Source organism: Amblyomma mixtum, chromosome 9, assembly GCF_055824585.1.
Source record: "Amblyomma mixtum isolate Tamu chromosome 9, ASM5582458v1, whole genome shotgun sequence".
NCBI lineage: Eukaryota > Metazoa > Arthropoda > Arachnida > Ixodida > Ixodidae > Amblyomma > Amblyomma mixtum.
The window spans coordinates 21814505-21833295 of NC_143020.1; the positions used below are offsets into that span (position 1 = coordinate 21814505).

Here is an 18791-nt window from a genome sequence, read left to right on the forward strand (position 1 = left end):
TCGCCATGTTTCACAGTGGGGCCCAGCTGTTGCTGTGTAGGCTGAACACCATCACGCGACACTGCCACGCTGATCGTTCGTCGTGAACTCGAAGCTTTTGTACCTGTGCCACCCCGACGGACTTTCCCCGACGCCAGCTTGCCCTCTGTATCGCTTATTAAGACCGCCGTGCGTCAAGAAGTTGTTAACTTGGAGGTTTTAGTCATTAATCGCTAATTACCAATTAATTAGTAGTTCGCCACTCCTTAAATAATTAGCAATTAGGCATTAATTATGTGTGGTGTCATCCAGTGGTGACATCACCAATGCCACAGAGGCAGTCAATGTGGTGCGGAAAACGCTTTCGCGTCTACGCACTTTAGACAGTAAAAGTGCCCTCTGATTTTTCTTGTCCGCGCTACCGAAATCCAGACATCTTCGAACGCTTACGAGTCTTTTTCTGACATCTTTGACCTGAATAAGAACGCCCAGGGTCAAGCTGTTGCTCTAACGGCACTGGTGATGCCCCTCCTATTCGCTGGCAGCCATACCGGATGTCCCACGGTTAGCGACAGGTTATCAATGCGGAGGTTACAGAAAGCTCGATAAGAACATTACTGAGCCCTGTCGCAGTCCCTGGGCTTGGCCAGTCGTCATGGTAAAGAAACATTTTGCTCGTGGCGCTTTGTGTCCATTACCGTCATCTAAATAGTCAATAAAAAAGATCTGTACCACTTCCTCGAATTGACGGTCTCATCGATGGGCTCTACCACGGGTGTATCTCACTGACCAATGACAGAGGACAGGATAGACGTGAAATGTCCACTTTAAAATCGACACCCTATAGAATACGGCACCTGCTTGCATAAATATGTTTAAATCGATATCTCACTGGCCGACCGGCGCCGACGCTCACAAGTGGCGGAGCACCACATGTTCGGCACGCCTAAGCAGCTTTACCGGCGCTGGTTCAGGCTCGGCAAAGAAAGTGCACGTCGTTTGTGCCGCGAACGGTGGCAGTCTGATCCGTGGGATTTACTCACATTTGATGCGGCGTCACGAGGTTGGCTAGCGGCTGGCTTTCTGATTAGTCGGTCACGTTCGTACCTGCTGTTGCTGAAGTCAAGTTTACGTGGCGGCCAAATGGAATAAGAAATGAAATTGATTTTTATAGATTACGGCCGATAATAAGCGTTAGTTTGAGACCTAATTTCTGGGGTCTCAAGAAAATAATCACAACATGCAGATACAATCTGTGGTAGTTAAACGAGTAGATTTTTATCGACCCCAGTTTTGTTGAACTATGTGCGGTAGAACATTTCTACAGTAGTGCGCAGGCGTGTGCTGCTGTTTCTTAACCAAAAGATTCCTTTAGTGGCTAAATGCTGCGTCGAAAGTTGTAGTAACTGCAGACAAAGCAGGATGCACAGTTTTGCACGCCTTCTAAAGCATCCTATAAAGTACTCGTGAGTAAAAACCACCCCACACTGGCATCTTCCAACATGGCTTTGATGTGCTGGAACTAGAGCAGTTCTTTATGTTTACTTGGTGTTTATGAAAATTTCAACAGAATCAATTCAACATTTAGAAAAATTTGCTTGTTACATATTAAACATTGTTTCTCTATGCAAATTTCTATTTCATTTGTCAACATTCAAAGCAGCAGCTTCCCGTAACAAAACTCCTCGTTCATCCCGTCCCAATTTTCCATGTCGCATCTGACTCTCTATGTTTGGCAGTGGTTGATGTCTGGTTGATGACGAAGCCTGGGACCGGAAGACAGTTGATTTCTGCTCAAAGCACCTCACACCTGCCAGCGTGCGGCCCAGAACATTCGTAAGGAAGGTGCCTGCAAACTATTGTACCGCTAAGCCTTTCCGTTTGTCTGTCGAAGTCCATATATTTTGTGTCCTAACCGACCACAAGGCTTTATCTGTAATCTTCAAAGATAATAGCTCCACATAGCTCGAACATGAACTGCTACAGTTGATTATCTCAGGATTCACACTGATATCGGGTACGCAACAGGGCCTGAGATTGAAGCAGCCGGCGCACAACCACGAACCGACGCACAATCACGAACCGTTCCCTCCTGCGTTGATTTTGAAGCCGCGCTGCCACCCAGGTAGATGACCTTGAGCTACGTTTGCAAATACCTCGTTGCGACTGGCTGCAATGAATTTTGCAGCAAGGACTAGGTGAGGCTGACAGCCAAAAGAAGAAAAGACTTTTTGACCAGGGGAAAATTTTGAATAATCCCATATTTTTTTTTTTACGAAGGTAATGCCCGACGGAGACCGAGGTTCCCGGTGGTCTCGTCCTTTGCAAAGCTGGAATCAGCGTTCGCTGCGTGCTCGCGGCAGATATATTTGGTTCGTGCGGCAGATGTCTCCAGTGGGCGTGATTTTAGAAAGTGCATAAATAGCGATATCAGTGCAGTAAAACTCAAGAGGTGTACATCGTTATTCAAAGACGCCGCACATGAAGGCAGGCGAACGAAAAGGGTTGGGAGTGACTTGTGCCGCTGGTTTTATTTTCTCCATCTCTTTTCTTGGGTACGCAGGAAACTGATATGAAAGCTAGTTTGTGTATCTGCTTTTGTGTATTTTTTTGCTCCTGCCGAGCGGCCTCTTTATTAACTTTTATTCTTTAAATGATGTCCTCCATCCCTCGAAATAGACGTGCAGCAGCGCAATGAGTGCAGGTTTTTTAGCACCTGTCTCACTTCTTAAGCTGTGTAGTTTGTCGTTCATACTGTTTTTACAAGCCGGTAAGCGCCTGTTACAACTCTCCTGAAAGTAATAGCAGCGTCGTAACCAACAGCCTCAACTTCTGGCCGCAGGATGGGGAAGGGAGAGTGCTAGGAATAAGAACACTTTCTGTCTTCCCGATCATTCTGAGTATTTCAGTATCACTAGGAGCTTTCAGTAAAGAATAACTTCAAAAGAATCCCGTTTTTTTTATTTCTTCCAGGTTAGCGACGAGCCTTACATCGTCCATCTGGAGGGTTATAATCACACTAAAAATATTCTGTATGAAGAAACAGTTCAGAAATTCAACGCATTTGTTCTGAACCAGACGTACTTTGCTGATGCTGACATTGTGTTCCTTCTCACAGGGTAAGTTAAATTTCGAGCAGTATATCAAATACCTTTGAATATATCTACATTACATCGACTTGGCTACTTACTTGGAAATGTGCGCTATACCACGTAAACGCAGACGGATGTAGAACTCAGGACTACAGGTAGGTGCTCTGAAATAAAGTTGATCAGTCGACCTTGTGTTTCATCTGTTTCGCCGTACTTATAGACGGTCCTCGTGTTTTATGAAAATGAAGCTATAAGCTGCGTCTATAATTTTGCTATAATTAGTGTCTTGAGCAACACGATACATTTTTCAGACTATTTTCCACTATTCTCAATGCCCTTTGTTTCAACGCGAAAACATGCTCTCCGGTCCGCTTCTGTTGTGGAAGAAATTTTTCGCCAATGCAAAATGTACACTTTTATTTCTGTCGTTCAGTCTGTATTCTGGTTTTTATTGCGCTGATGACATCATGATCTCTCTTGCCTATTTCTGAACTGTATGCATCACTGCAGCTGTTCTTTTTTTCCTGTGAGAGAAGTACTTCAATATCTACGGAGCCGTTAACGTATTTTTCTCGAAGTATACATAAAATTCTTCCATTCAAGATCAAGATTTTCTCTTCCCAGTATTTCTGTATGTTACAGAGAGCAAGCTGCACAGCACTGTACTACTTAGACCAGCACATATTTACTCAATGGAAGATGTTCTTTTGTTTTAAGGGCTCATTCATTACTAAACAAAGGAAATTAATAGAGACACATCAGTCATTGTCAGAGGGGCAAGCATGAAAGCTTCTCTGAGCTAATTGCATATGGCTCCTGGAAGCATACATTATGTAATGTGGAAGTATGCTGCGCCATCTTTGGAAGTAAGGAGGACGGCGGGGTGCGAGAGTAAGTGCGAAAATAATCCGTTGGGACATTCTACGCTTGACTGGTCCGATTAAAATAAGCACTGGAAACAGTTCAGCTAATCGGCCACCACGGGATCATCATTAATCTGTCTCTGTTTTTGCTGGCTAAGACTCCTTTGATGGGTTTCAAATTCGATAGGATATAAACAGGGTAATATACCGCTACATTTAAGGGACATGGAGATTACTGACCGCGAAGAAATGGCAATTCTTGCTATGTCAGCTGTCTGCTTTTTTTTTGGTAAACATGCATCTACACCTGAAAAAAAAAACATCCTGTGTCTAGCTGAAACTTCAGACGCTGCGCGAAGGTTTTGGGATCCACTGAAGAGAGAAACATTATAGTAGTGGAACATTCGACTTCATAGAGAATATAGAGGCGCATCTGAGATTTTGAGGAGTGGAGTATTGGCGTAGCTGAGTAGCGGGCTGCTATTAGCGGCGAGATGCTCCCCATTCGAGAAAAAAAAAAACGTCGGCGCGAGAATTGACAGAAAAATAGGCACCTCTGCATCTTTCTGATCGCGAGACCATAAATGCGTTATTTTTTCGCGCACTGAAATATTTACCAGGAGCAAAAACGATTTTTTCAAATGGAAGCGGTATGCTAGAATGGCTGCCTTTTTTTTAGGCCTTTAGTTAGGATTTTAGTTCGTAATCAACACCCTTACCAGTTTTCTAGTTTTTAGCCAAAAAGCGTCGATTTGAGCAGGTTTGAGCATGATAATTAATATTTTTTTTTTATATCTGCAGTTGTGTTGAAGCCTCCTGTGAGCAACTGGCCATTTTAGATTCACCTGCGATATCAGCTAGAGGGTGTAGTTTGTATGCTTTCGAAAGGCGACACCTTCGTACATAGCAAAAACACAATTGGAAGTGTTTCGCTCTTTATATGGGCGACAGAGAAGAAGGAAGCAGGCACAAGTGAGCTTCTAACGGCACAAAAGTCTATCATTCCACAATAAGACGGATTCTGTAATACTCCTACCTGCTTATTGTGATGCATGTTATAAGTAAAAGCGATGAATACGAAAAGTCACGTAAAAAAGACCACACATTATATCTTTTCATCACCTTTACGAAAACTCTTGTATTTGGTCTCGTATTCTGTTAGACACTTTTAGTATGACGCTTCGGAGAAACAGTTTACAAAAAGCCAGACGTATAATGCAGTATTTAATGTCGTTACGCTTCATAAACAGCTGTTGAACAAATTTTAAAGCTGCCGCTAAAACTAAAATTACTTTCCAGACGCAATATGTCGCGGTGGAAGGACGGGACGCTTCAGCATAGAACAGGAGGTAAGCATAGCATCTTTGGCTTATTTATTCTTCAAAATATTGACGCATCTTTGGTTTGGCAGAAAGGTTTTTTTTTTGACATAAACGCTTTAAGAAGAAAAGTGACACATAGGTTTTCTAAAGCAATATACAGATTTAGAGGACAAGGTACACATTTTCCAGCAGACGTTTATTCGTTTTGCGCATCAAGACTATAAAATTTTTGGTTCCTTCAACTTCTGAACAGACATCGAGTATGAGGTGTCTTCTGCGTCCGCAAGCCCTCCTCAGCCTTTTCATAGGCTAGTGAGGAGCTCCGAAATAAATAAAAGCATACCTCATTACCGTGACTGGACAATGATTCTGTAAGGTGTGTGTTTAATTTGGCGCAATGTCATTTTCTTGCGAATGGAATTTTAAGAGACAAAATATGATGAGTATCATTTTGCAGGCAACATACATTGGATTGGATAGCAAACGATTGGTATTAACGGCGAATGGCATTACCTTCAATGCTAGCTTCCTGCTCCAGAATTTTGTGAATATGAATTGCCAAAGTTTATATTCCCAGCAGGCTGAATCTTAGCTTTCTTCAATTCTTGAAATGTGAGCAGTTGTGAAAAAAAAAGCTTCATGTTGTCGGCTTCAAGCGTTCCTTAAGGCAACCGCCAACTCTCTTTTTCGTCACATCTCTTGAATCCGTTGCACCATATTCGTTCTGTATTTGCATTTTTTTTCAGTTTAACGTAACGAAGCGATGCTTAGGATATAAAGACTCCAAAGTCGAGTGCTACGGATTAGTTCGGACGACCTGGGGTTCTTTGACGTGCGCTGCCAACGTACAGCTCACGACCGTTTTGAATGTCACCTCCGTGAACATACCGCCGTCGCGACCAGGATATAACTTATGAAATCAGGATAAGCTAGTGAAAGCGAACGGGGCTGAGCCAGTACGATGAATCACACTTAAAATAAGTGGCGTATCTTTTTACTTAACTGCTTGGTTGAATCTTCTGTACCCATATACTGCACAGTGCGACCACTCTGCAATTGCTCCGCTCATTTAGACCTCCAATGCGCGTTTTATAAGCATGGTTTATCTTTGGTACATTTTCAAAATTTTTTCTTACACGTTGTCTGCTTTCTGTGCACTAAAACCAAAGAAAACATCGTTTACGTTACCTTTTCACGTAGCTATTGAAAGTCTACAGCCCCGCTCACTTTCCCTATGTCCGGTCATAAAATGTTTCTCTTATAGGATTCGCCTATCTTGGAGGAGTGTGCACCAAGTGGAAAGTGGGTATGTCAGAAGAGAGAGCTCAGAGCTTCTACGGTGTCTACGTGTACGCGCATGAGCTCGCTCACAGGTGAGTTGAGGAGAAAGTCTCTCCCGGTATATTTATTTCCTGGGGTCAGATTTAACACATGTTCAATGTCATCTTTCTGAGAAGCTGTAAACTGTATTGTCATTAGACATAAGTGTGTCTACTGAAAATAACTGAATGCTACACGGCGCTGTGTTCCTACGACTGGATTGCAAATCAGCATTAAAACTCGTTGCTTTGAATTTCTGTATTTGCAGCATCTGAAAGATTCATTTCATGGATTTAAAACATCGCAGGTGCGTTGTCATATCTGGCATCAAGCCAGCTTAAAGATCATTTCAAGGTTCCACTTTGCGTCGTTTTAGTGGTTACTCGATAACCTTCGCTGCAGGGTTTTTTTCGTTTGATAACAGCAGCCTTCGTTTCGTACTTGTACCCAAAAAACAATCCCCGATGCTGCTTATTTCAATTATGTCCGGCTTACTTCAACATTAGTAATAATTTAACTTTCGAACATGTCGGTATGCTCTAATTCTCCGCCTTCCAAGCACTAAGCACTTGGGATCAGCTGGTGTCGCAGAATATGGAAAAGATGTATATTCGGGACCTTTGTTTCATAAAACATTTGCGCGCTTCTGAAAGCAACCAAAAATTTTTGATGCTTGATCACAAAACGCCGGTTTTTAATCACGGCGGCCGCTTAACAGACAGTGTTTTTCTAGTTTTGCTAATACAGAGCACCAAAGCTACCGATGTGTAACTTGAAAATATTAGACACCGCTTCGGTGCCGCAAAAGTTTTCTGCGTTCTGGAAAAAAAATTAGACTTTCATAGCGTTTAGCTCTTTCCCTGATATGAATACAAACTGTGGCTGGCATCAAATATGTCTGGCTTGCTCTGCAATAATGGTGGCTTTTATGTAAAATTATGATAATATTGTCACTGACTAGAAGACGGCAAACAGGGCAGTGGCGCGGCACGGAGCGCTCGCGCTAGGCCCGCCGCCATTAAATCATTACATCGCCATATGTCGTGTAGTCCTGTCTTCATCGGCTTGCCGTCGGGTAACAGTATATTAGGTACCAACTAAAACAGTCTAATTTCATGCTCAATCGCTGTAGATGTAGTAATATGAGACGGCTAAGTAAATATGTCCATATAGGTCAAGCTATTATTATGACGGTCTAAAACATTTGAAGAAATAATGAATTGAGCGAACAATGGTTATTTAAAATTTAGTAACAAATTAAATTCTTCTGTGGTGACTGAGAACGAAATGTTGCATGTGCTTCGACCGAAATCTTGACGTGAGGTCAGAGATTCAAAAATGTTTGTGGAGAAATACAGTGCACTTTCATTGTATATGCTATAGCTATTAATTTTCATAGCAATCTTGTAATTGAGAGCAACTTGCACTCCCGCTTAAAATCTAATTTAAATGGTATCTTCTGTGCTCTTTTTCGATCATCATGAACCGATTTTTTCAAACCTACTGAATGGAGAGTCCGGAAATTTACTGTGAAATTGTTAAGGATTCTATCTAATTTATTCTGAATTGATGCGCTGTGAGCAAAATATGTATATATTACGCTTTATTATGCCTGGCTGCCATAAAATTGCCACTGATGAATAAATTTGTATTCAAAGCAATAAGAATGCATTTATGGAAATGTTTACAGTTGCCGTATTATAGAAGGCATTCAAAGGAATTCATGGAAGGTTTTGTTACCTATTTGTATCCTTATGCCTGTTAGTCTCAGAGAAAGTTTTGAAAAACTGCGTATGACGCCTCTGAACTTTCACACTTTAAGAATAGGCAGTTCCCACGAACACGAAGAAAAAAATAAAAAAAGCTTTTTCGAGCACACGAATACAAAATTGCATTACGTTATTTCACAGATAAAAAAAATATTTATTCGAAGCCTGCAAAAATTTAAAAATTTGGCAAAGACCCTTTTGATTGCCTACCTGTAGGAATGCAAAAGTATTGCAGTCACTGCATGCATTTTTACGCGCGATGTTTGCACATCTATTAAAGATTTTTTTCTGTGAGTTTATGAAAGTCATCATCAGCCTGACTACGTCCACTGCAGGGCAAATGCCTCTCCCATGTCTCTCCAATTAACCTTGCCCTTCACAAGTTGCGGCCACCTTATCCCCGCAAACTTCTTAATCTCATCCGCCCACCTAACTATCTGCCGCCCCCTGCTACGCTTGCCTTTTCTTGGAATCCACTCCGTTACCCTTGAGGACCACCGGCTACCTATGAGAGTCGCAGGATTGCAAAATATCGCGGGTGGCGTCAAAGAGCGGATAACAGCACCCGGAGCACTGTGCGACAAACGGTTTCATCACGATTTTGACCCAAAATGCTGGGAAGGCATAGAACGGAATATGCGTACGGCACCGGTGGGGAACCCTGTCATGAACTAGCCGCCAACTTGACTAGCGCATGTAAGCTATCTGCAACCAGAAACATTGTGATGTGAAACATTGTGAGAAACATTGCGTCGCAATTTTGGTACTAGTGTCGGCTACATTGGTACCACATTGAGGTCGGCCATGGGGGGGCGGGGGGGGGGGGGTGTATATATATATATACAGAGATGAATTGGATATATAACGAGATGTTTAGTGTTGTCTCAATTGGCTGTGCTTGGCTGGCTGTGTGCGTCTTGCGGCCGCTTGATGACGTCAGCCTATTTTTCTTGACACCACTGAGATTTTGTCTACCATCTCGGAGTGTACACAAAGACAAAAACACACGCCGCCGGCTTTTCTAGTAATGGCACTAGTAATGCTTGCCAATTAAACTCCATTTTAATGAGAGAACGTTGCGTGAAAGCACGCAAATAAAGCCTCTGAAAGCTACCCCTATTCTATTTCCAGCTGAGAACGAAAAGGCCTATTATTCATTCTTTATTTCGTGCATACCTGAGCTCTGTATTACAAGGCACGAAGACTGAAAAACAAGAGTTTTTTATAAAGCAGAGTTCTATAATATTTTGGTTTGGTTTGGTTTATGGGGTTTAACGTCCCAAAGCGACTAAGGCTATGAGAGACGCCGTAGTGAAGGGCGTCGCAAATTTCGGCCACCTGGGGTTATTTAACGGGCACTGACATCGCACAGCACACGGGCCTATAGAATGTCTCCTCCAAAGAAATTCTAGCCGCCGCGGCCGGGATCGAACCCGCGTCTTTTGGGTCAGCAGCCGAGCACCATAACCGCTGAGTCACCGCGGCGGCCTATAATATTTTAATATTATTATAATATTTTAAACGTTCACGGAAAGGCATCCTCCCCTATTGGCTTTTATATAAAATTTTTCACGTAACTTGAACCAAGAATGTAAAAAAGTGACGTATTGGGGCTGAGTGCAGCTAAATACATATTGTTTCCGTTTTGTGGAGCTGCTAAGAGCATTTTCTAGAATTCAGAATTCCGCTGAATTAGTTTATACTAGATTAATTACGCAACATGTTATTATTCTCTTTAGGATCCCTTGCATTTTGTTAAGTTTTCGAGGGGGTTACGAAACAACCAATCCAGTTTTTTCTAGCGACATATCTTGTATGTGATACATTTTTGCAAAATTTAAAAGAAGCCTGCGAAATATGGAAAAAATCCGCGTAGGAGATGGGTTGCTGCAAAAAGCTTCATTGGTTATTTTTTAACCCATCACCAACTTAAGGAAACGCACGTGTCCATAAACTGAACAAAGAGAATTTGCATAATTTGTCTTAGCTAATTAACTTATTTAGAGGAATTAAAAATTCTCTAATTAGCGCCACACGACGGGAAACAATATGCGGTTGGTTTCGCCCAGCTCCGGTTAAGCACTTTTTTGAGCAGTTCCCCCCCTCACCCCCACTCCCCATAAAAATAAAATCAGCACCTTTATTGATAGTGTGCTTTCTTCCGGAGGGCATGAGCCAAATTTATGAAGGTCTTACATAATATTCTGTACGACGACTGACGATCGAATCTAAAGTTTCAGCATGCATTTTCACACTCTCTCATCGACTAAATTGTTCATGAGACATTTTTAGAAGCTTGTGAAACCAGATATATTTTTATATTTCGGTTATAAATCCGGCTCGCGGCAATATTTTGTGGAAATTTCGAGAGTTTTCTTCAGTTTTATCGCGTTCACAAGTTATTGAAGAGATGAATAGGCGTGATTCCTCCAGCAAGATAGTGTACACTCATAAGACTCGCTCTAATGAATACCTTAGGGCTAACTTTCACCACCTGGGCTTTTCTAGGCAGCCGAAACTATGAGTACAATGCGGCGTTCAGATTGCGACGTCGTAGAAATATGGTTCCCCTGCCCAATATCTTACCCGTGCGGCGTGCATTTACATCCAAAGTAAGGCGCAGATCACAAGTTCAAAAAGGGTTCTCCTTTAATCATGTTTGAGCTTTTTGGGTGGCATGAATGCTCCACTACACAGCAAGGAAACAAGCTTCGTTGTCTGGTTATACTTCACCAAGACACGACACTTATAGAATTCCAAACTGGAAGCAAGAGCAAGTGTTTAATTCAAAATTGCATATCTTTTAGCTGCAGTACTTTTAGAAGTAAATTCGAAAGATTCTGGTTGAAAGCTTCGCCGTTTTAGCACCTACAGAATTTATAGAGGATGAGAAAACGTGTGCATGTTGGGACGTTTCGTGTGAATATTCCCTTGTGTCTCTATATTTTTACGTAGCTATAAGAACTACGTAAAAATATGGAGACAGAAGGGAATATTATATACTCTTGACTCTTATAGGAGTCAAGTGAAGCGTGCAGAGTCTGAAGGAAATGTATGCTGAACGCATATTCACTTAATAGTTGCGGTATCATGCGCAGTGTACGCGAACTGTTGGAAATGTAGGTGCAAGCTATAGAGAATATATTGAACGCCTACATGTTTCCTTGTACTTTCTATATGACGATTAGCTTGCATTCCAATTCTGCTGTACATGCAGCACATGCGGTGTGTTTGAGAAGAAAAGTAAAGACGTGATATTCTGAGTGTCCATATGATTCAGCCGATTGTCTCTAACGGCAGTTGACTACGTTTGTGACTTAGCACACCCGATGATTTTCAGTAGAATGCAACTTTGTTCTGTTTGACTGCAGCCTTGGATGCGCTCATGACGGAGATGCGGGGAGCGTATGGCCGGCCGGGCATATCGGCTCCGAAGATTGCTCCTGGTACGACGGCTACATGATGAGCTACGAGTTTGTGAAACCAAACATGTTCTTTTTCTCCGAGTGCTGCCAGAGAGAAGTGATGAATATATACAAGTATGTACTCTGAACCTCTTCGCTGTGTTCTACTTTTTATATTGTTTTAAGAGCCATGCTTTCAATTTCAGCCGCCCTAATTACCGCTGCCTCAGGGAAGAAAGTTCGCAAAATAAAGGAATGGCTGTGAGCCAGCTGCCCGGTGAGGTGTCAGACCTAGACACCTTTTGCCAGAAGGTCTACAACATGTATCCCTATGTTGAAGCCGACAAGGTGGGTTTTTTAACTTGCCACTATTGTCACGAAAGTGAGCAGTCTGCGTATTAATCCACAATTCCTATGCTATATTCCTCTTCGATAATTGCACTCTCTATGTGTGCTGCCTAAAAAGAAATGACTGCACATCGAAATTTCCATTCTTTACCGAAAGCGTTACCATTTCTTTGTAAATTCTTATTGTTCTCCGGTGATGTATTTTTCCTCTCTCCTTAGGAATATAATATGAGCAATTGTGAAGTTAGGTGCTACATTGACAAGGCACTGCGCAGCATGATTATAACTGCTGTCGATGGAGTTAAATGCGCGAAGGACAAAGTGAGTGAATCATTTCTGTCAATTTCAGGTCATCGTATTGTGGATGAGAGGGAAGGGAAATGAACATCAATCGCAAGTTGAATGGGGGCGGGTCAGTTTGGCAGGCCGATACTGCCAAAAGATAACAGCATGGATAAAACAGTGTATATATCTCCCGTTACTGATATCACACAAGAAACGACTCGTCCATTTTGACTTCAAACATAATGTCCCTTTAGATTTTTTTCCCACCTATTAGATCCAAAAAATAAACTGACAAACTGAAGAAAGAATAAAATATGGGTAACATGTTATCAGCTTGTGCACTGTAGACACTAAAGACACCCTTACCCCTGCAAAATGGTGCATCGCGTAGAACACAGTAGAAATAACTGAGCACCACCTGATTGTTGCGTTTAGCTTCAAAGTTAATTTTTTTTCGGTGCGGCCTTCGTAGGGGGAGAAAATACTCCCTGAGCAATGTAATGCTATTTGTCAAGCTAAAGAAACGTAAACCTCCTTCACGAGATTAGACCAACTACAGTCGCATACAATATTTAGAAATTATAGCTTTATGCAGCGGATTTGGACATTACATGAGAGAATAAGCTAATTAAATAGAATACTGGACAAATGTTTACGCGAATGCACTCTGTACTCGCGCACCGATCTGCGCATAGGTCACTAAAGTGTTCATACCAACCCATAGTAGCGGAAAATTCAAAATTTGAAAAAAGGAACTTTTTTTCCCTATGAACGTTTATATCATACAACAGTTAAGAATTATCCTTCTATGGGTATAAATATTTTTCTCAACGCCGACTTTTGAGCCATCCGACAAAGAGGGACAGCAGGCAAATTCGCCACATGTTGCGTGCGGTAGAGCTTCAAATACTTGACACCGACTTCAAACTCACGTTTCTCATTGCGCGGTACGGTTTTCTTATGACAATGCGAAAAAATTATTCATTTTTTTATTTCTTCGCTGGACCCAAATTTACAAAACCCTCGTTGAGAGGTGTCTGGTTGATCTTTCTAACGCACGCAACGCACAAAACTGAACGCACATGAAACAAAGCCTTGCAGATTGGAAGCTTAGGCTCCCTTGAACCTACGCTTGCGGGCGCAAGAATTAAAAAAAAAAATCATTTAGACTTACTGCGCAAAAAGCGGTGTGATGGACGTAAGACGCAAGGCGTATAGGGGCGAAGACCACGTTTGTGCATTTGAGGGCATCCATTATTGTTTCCAAACCTCAAGCTAGCCATTCGAGACGTTGAAAAAAAAAAAACACGCAGATGCGAATGTGCGTAGGCAATATGGTGCTATTCTGATCAGTGGGCAGTTCCTAAATGACGCCAGTGTACGTGCCCGAGTCCTTTTTGAGCGCTCCAGACGCTTCACCGATCTAACGCGTAGAAGGTTTGCAGCTGAAATTTCTAAAAGTTAGCGGTTGAACCCATTCTGCGCCTAGATTATTCCACTGCAGGAATGGATGCGTGCTAACCCATATGCTGTTGCCATAAGCTAAGTACAGTAGTGAGGAAACTCGCTTTTAATCAGTGAGGAAACTTGCTTTTAAACGGTAACCTTGCGGGCAAGTGGTGCCATCAGGCGCAACCATCGCGGTTCTGGTTTACACGGCTGTGTACTCGCGGCGGCGCCAACTCTTGGTGTCGGTCCCACGAGCTAGAAACTCACCCAGACAAAAAGTCTTGTGCCTGCGCAATGTCGTTATTGTAGGCAGTAATTAACATAAAGCTTTCGCAGTTATTACTGCTTTAGTTGACGCTATTTGATGTAATAACTACAGCAGACGAGAATTTTAGGAATTCCTCTGAACCTCGCTAGTGCACCAATGGATGACCTGTAGTCTTGGTGGACGGAACCGTGAGGGACAGTGCGGGTGCGGGTGACAAGTGTAGCCGTTTATTATGTTCCTTCATTAACACCGTCAACAGGCTATTATGCATATTTTGCGCGTTGGCAGTTGCCTGTATTAAGGAAAGAATGTTTCTGCGGCATATTTCATACCAAAAAGCATATTTGCTCCTCCACGACTTGCCCGCGAAAAGCGCTGCTTGTGTTTCTGCAAATTTTGCAATTTATTATTGGAGTCTGCTACTATTCACAACTGTTTTGTCCTTCCAGCGAAAGCGTGAACTTTGGCAGGCGGTCAGGTAGCAGTATAGTTTTCACCATCAACAGCCACATAAATGTCGAATGCATGATGCCTGAAAACTCCGAAATCTAGCTTAAATGGAAAATAAATTTTTCAGACAAGTAGCAGCTCAAAACGCTCATACTTTCTTTAAAAAGCAATTAAAATACCTCTAAACAGCCCCGTTTCTTTCGAAAACTGATGTGCTCATTTATTTAACTTATTAGAGACTAAAGGCAAGAAAGTTAACTTTTCAATATATAGTTTGAAACAGTATACATGGGGAGGGGAATAAGTGTTGTAAATATAGACGTACAATCAGCGAACTGATTTATTAAAGTATGGATCGAAATTGAGGCGATCGTTAGTCGTCATTGAGAGCAAAACTTCCAGATCTACGACATACTTAAAAGATGCCGCTAGTTTCCTACTTGATCATCAATAAAGTTGTATGACGAGCACTGCTTTTCTTTAAGCATCAAGGCTGCGCTCAGGTAGATGCTCATCAGTAATAACGGCTTAATTATTGCAATTAACCAGTGCTGATTTCTGTTAACTGTCGATATACAAAGCATTTTGAATCTTCTGGCACTGTAAGTGCAAAGTCAGCATGGCTGTGTGGAGCCGCTGCTAAGAAGTGTCTGATCAACGCAGCTGGGTGTGAGGAAATCGAGCGCCATAATGAGAAAAACAAAACACAGTTATCCTGAACATATAATCTCCTAGAGCTGTTCTAAGCCTGCATTGAAGCACAAAACAAGTTGTGTGATTCTGAAAAGAGCTAAACGATTTGGGAATGAAGTCTGAGCGTATTATTTTGAGAAGGGCTAGAAACCTGTGTTCACTTTCACTTTTTTCGCTTTGCTCAAAAACTTGTTGCACTTTTCTCTAGATTGATGCTGCTGTTTGAGATTTAATAAAAATATATGCAAAACCTCATAAACACCGGAGAAATGTCTTAGCGCTGAGGAGAAAATGAGCCAGTGGTTTTCGTTCGTCCATTACTGAGGAGGAGGGGTGTGGAACCTTTGAGGCATGAAATGTAGCGCCATAGGTAGACCACCTAGTAGTGAACATAATTTCAGCGTATTACTCTTCCGATGAAGCAAAGCACGGAATATAAGGGTTGCGTATGAAGTGAAGAGAGATTAGGCCTCGGTAAAACATAACGCGGAACGTTAACAGGTCTCCTTGCATGATATAAGAAATTCAGGTGGTTTTGTGCTACATAAACAATAGTTTTTTTTTTTACGAAACAGATTAACACAGCGGAACGGAAGGAGAAGATAGAGGAAACACAAAACAGAGGACCGGCGCTGACTATCAACTTTTTATTTCGTAATAAAAACCAGCACAATTCATACATTTTACTGGATCACGTGGTACACTGTTCGTCAGTGGACGTTACAAATTAACATCTCACACGTCTGGAGATCATTACACAGTGAAAATGAATTTCTGACAAGTGTATGCACCAATATGAAATAGCATTACTAAACCATAAACGGGCCACAGATAAAAGGTGAGCATGAACGAGCTGCATGCTTTAGACAACTACAGCTATGAAGAGCGAAACAGTGAGTACGGCAAACAAACGAAATTTTCGAGCTATAAAATTACGCTTACAATTGCGACAGAACACCTCGCACGCCAAGTACAATTTTCATAGTCTGACATTGTCTTCTGGGGTCCAGGAAAAAGGTATAAATTGTGCTGATTTTTTTGACACAGTAAAGAGTTGGTGGTCAGTCAGCGCCTGTCCTGTGTTTCGGTTTTCTTCTATCTTGCCCTCGTTCCGTTGCGCTGTAGCATGAACCAACTAACCCACACCATAATCCTCTCAGAACGTAGCATTCATACTTTCTGTTTGAGTCAAGCGAATATTCTGCGATTTATTCTTTGACTCAGCAGAGCACCTACACTACTTCATGCCACCTGTACACACATCATTACATCGAGATATCTCTGTTCGGCCTAAAATCTTGCTTGTGTTTTTTCTCGACGCCCCTATCTACCTGCATGCGTTTCATAGCACTCGGGATTAATTTTCGTGGTAAAAATGAACTAACTGATCCTACAAATTATCTCTTTTCTTTCAGATATGCATTCTCGGAAACTGCACGTCAGTAGAAACAAAACAAAAACAGCCCGACATTATTAAAAAGGCCCTCCGATGGATTACTTTTCTCTTCTCATAGCATCTTAAAGTTACATTCGTTAATATTATTATGTTATAATGGCAAGCAATGGAATTAGCAAGTGTGATTTTTCTGTACATAAAACATTTGAATATCAACTATGGTCGAAGGTTTCTTGTAATATTTCAGCCCTGATGATAGTGATCAGTTTTTGAGGCGCCACGGCACAGGGGGTCATAGAGCGCCATGGTACAAGATATTTTATTCTACACAAAGTAAAGACAAAGACCCATTTTTTAAGCCTTTTAAAGAGTAAACGCCAAGCATTAAGACAGAGGGAAGCTTCCACTAATTGGAAATCGGCGAGTACTCTGCAGCATTGGGAGGATTGAACTGCTTACCTTCCACCTGAGTTTCGATGCGAAGATCCGGGGTTCGAACCCAGTCATAATGCAGTGCCAAATAATGTCCCAAAAAACAAGCATCCTATTGCTTTCATTGTCTCGATGCATTCTTGCATTATCGCTAAGTAATCATGATATTTTTAATTTCTAATGAATGGCGTCGATGAAGCAGGTGAACTACTACCTGAAGTACTACAGTGAAGTACTACCTGAAATTGACCACAACGAAATAAAACAACCAATTCAGAAGCTTTCTCTAACTAGTTTTCCTCCTCGAGGACACTTGTCTCGTCAATGAAACTGCGTCTGCATCTGCGCTATGCTCAGGCTTGTGCGTGAAAGCACTGCATATAACAGCCTCCCAATGAGTCAGGCAAAATTTTTACACGCCGCAATGTGTTTGCCCTCCTTCAGAGGGTGTTACATTCACTTATATGGATGCTTTTGTGGAAGCAACTAGTAGCGCATGTGGGACACCCTAAACTTTGCACATTAGCGCAATACGGGGGGCGGAGCTTCACGCTTCTTATCTATGCCTCGCTCCCAATGACATAGCTCGAAAACTTCCATGGTGCGTCGTAGAGTAGCCGGCACCTGCTTATCATCTTGCTCTGGACTGTTCCCGGAAGTGACCTGTTTTCGTGCTCTGGTGTTTCTTGGGCTTTCTTTTTGTACGATGTCGATTACTGAGATTTCTTTTGAAATATAGAACGAGGCATTACGTATTTACCTCCAAAAAAGAAAAAAAAAATTTGCAGTGGCTTAGCACAGTTATGCCAGGATATCCATAGCGAGAGCTATAGTCCCCACCCTCCCCCCTCTTCCGTTACGCATGTTGTCGTATCACCACGCTTTGATACACATAGCCGCACATACGCAGTTTATTCTCACGACACCACACGCGGCCGCCGTGTCGGCCGAGCTCTGACGGCATGCGCCGCACACCTACTGCCCTTCTCCGGTTGCCATGCATGTGCATTCAGGCGCGGCGGCGCCGGCGAACTCTGACGTCATGCTCCACGCACTTGCTGTTTCTCTCTGGTTTCGCGCATGCGCACTATCGGCCTCCCAGGCTCACGGCGAAATGCTCTACTGCGTAGCGCATCGTAGCTTTCGCTACAAAATATGAGCGTGTGTCGTCTTCCGTTTACAACAGATGGCGCCACGCATCTACACAGCGAGTGTAGCGAATGCATTTCTCATTGAGCCAATCTAACAAAAAAGCCGGACAGGCATCGATTCGTGAAACTGTTAGCCCCACAACGAAGCAAATTTTGCGTTTTGTGCCTTGCATGAAGCCTGCAAAGCGCGCACGTTTAGGGTTGGAGAAACCAGCTCTCTCTCGAACATAAAATATGGTTTCGGTTGAAGTATGCACTAATGCCTCTCTAAGACAGAGTTTCAATGCCAGTGACAGCTCTCATTTTTCTTATTACCCTCAGCCAAACGATTATTAATAAAGTGGTGACAACTCTATTTTACTCGTTGTTCGCACAAAATAAGAACCCGGAAGTGAAACAGATAAGCATGGCTGTTCCTAGCACTCACACAAGCACTTGATCAATCATACGCTGTCAAGAGCAAGCTGAAGCTTTATATCACCGCTCATGAACAGCATCGGTCAGATTAGCAAATCACAACTTAGGTTCTGGGGGGCTTCGCTACAGATAATTTTCTGCCTAAGTAAGCCC

The 18791-nt window shown here is 42.4% G+C and overlaps 1 protein-coding gene across 2 annotated transcripts in view; it reads left to right on the top strand.

Annotated features, from left to right (window-relative positions):
• The window catches only part of LOC149328471 (venom metalloproteinase antarease-like TfasMP_A), a 41626-nt gene extending 24802 nt beyond the window's left edge, over window positions 1-16824 (top strand). For both annotated transcript variants that reach the window (XM_089562122.1, XM_089562123.1), the window contains 7 exons: window positions 2953-3098; window positions 5234-5283; window positions 6521-6629; window positions 11717-11884; window positions 11956-12097; window positions 12317-12418; window positions 16658-16824. In XM_089562122.1, coding sequence (XP_089418248.1) covers window positions 2953-3098; window positions 5234-5283; window positions 6521-6629; window positions 11717-11884; window positions 11956-12097; window positions 12317-12418; window positions 16658-16756 — 816 coding nt within the window. In that variant the 3' untranslated portion in view covers window positions 16757-16824. The remainder of the gene's footprint in view (window positions 1-2952; window positions 3099-5233; window positions 5284-6520; window positions 6630-11716; window positions 11885-11955; window positions 12098-12316; window positions 12419-16657) is intronic.
• Window positions 16825-18791: the final 1967 nt, after the last annotated feature.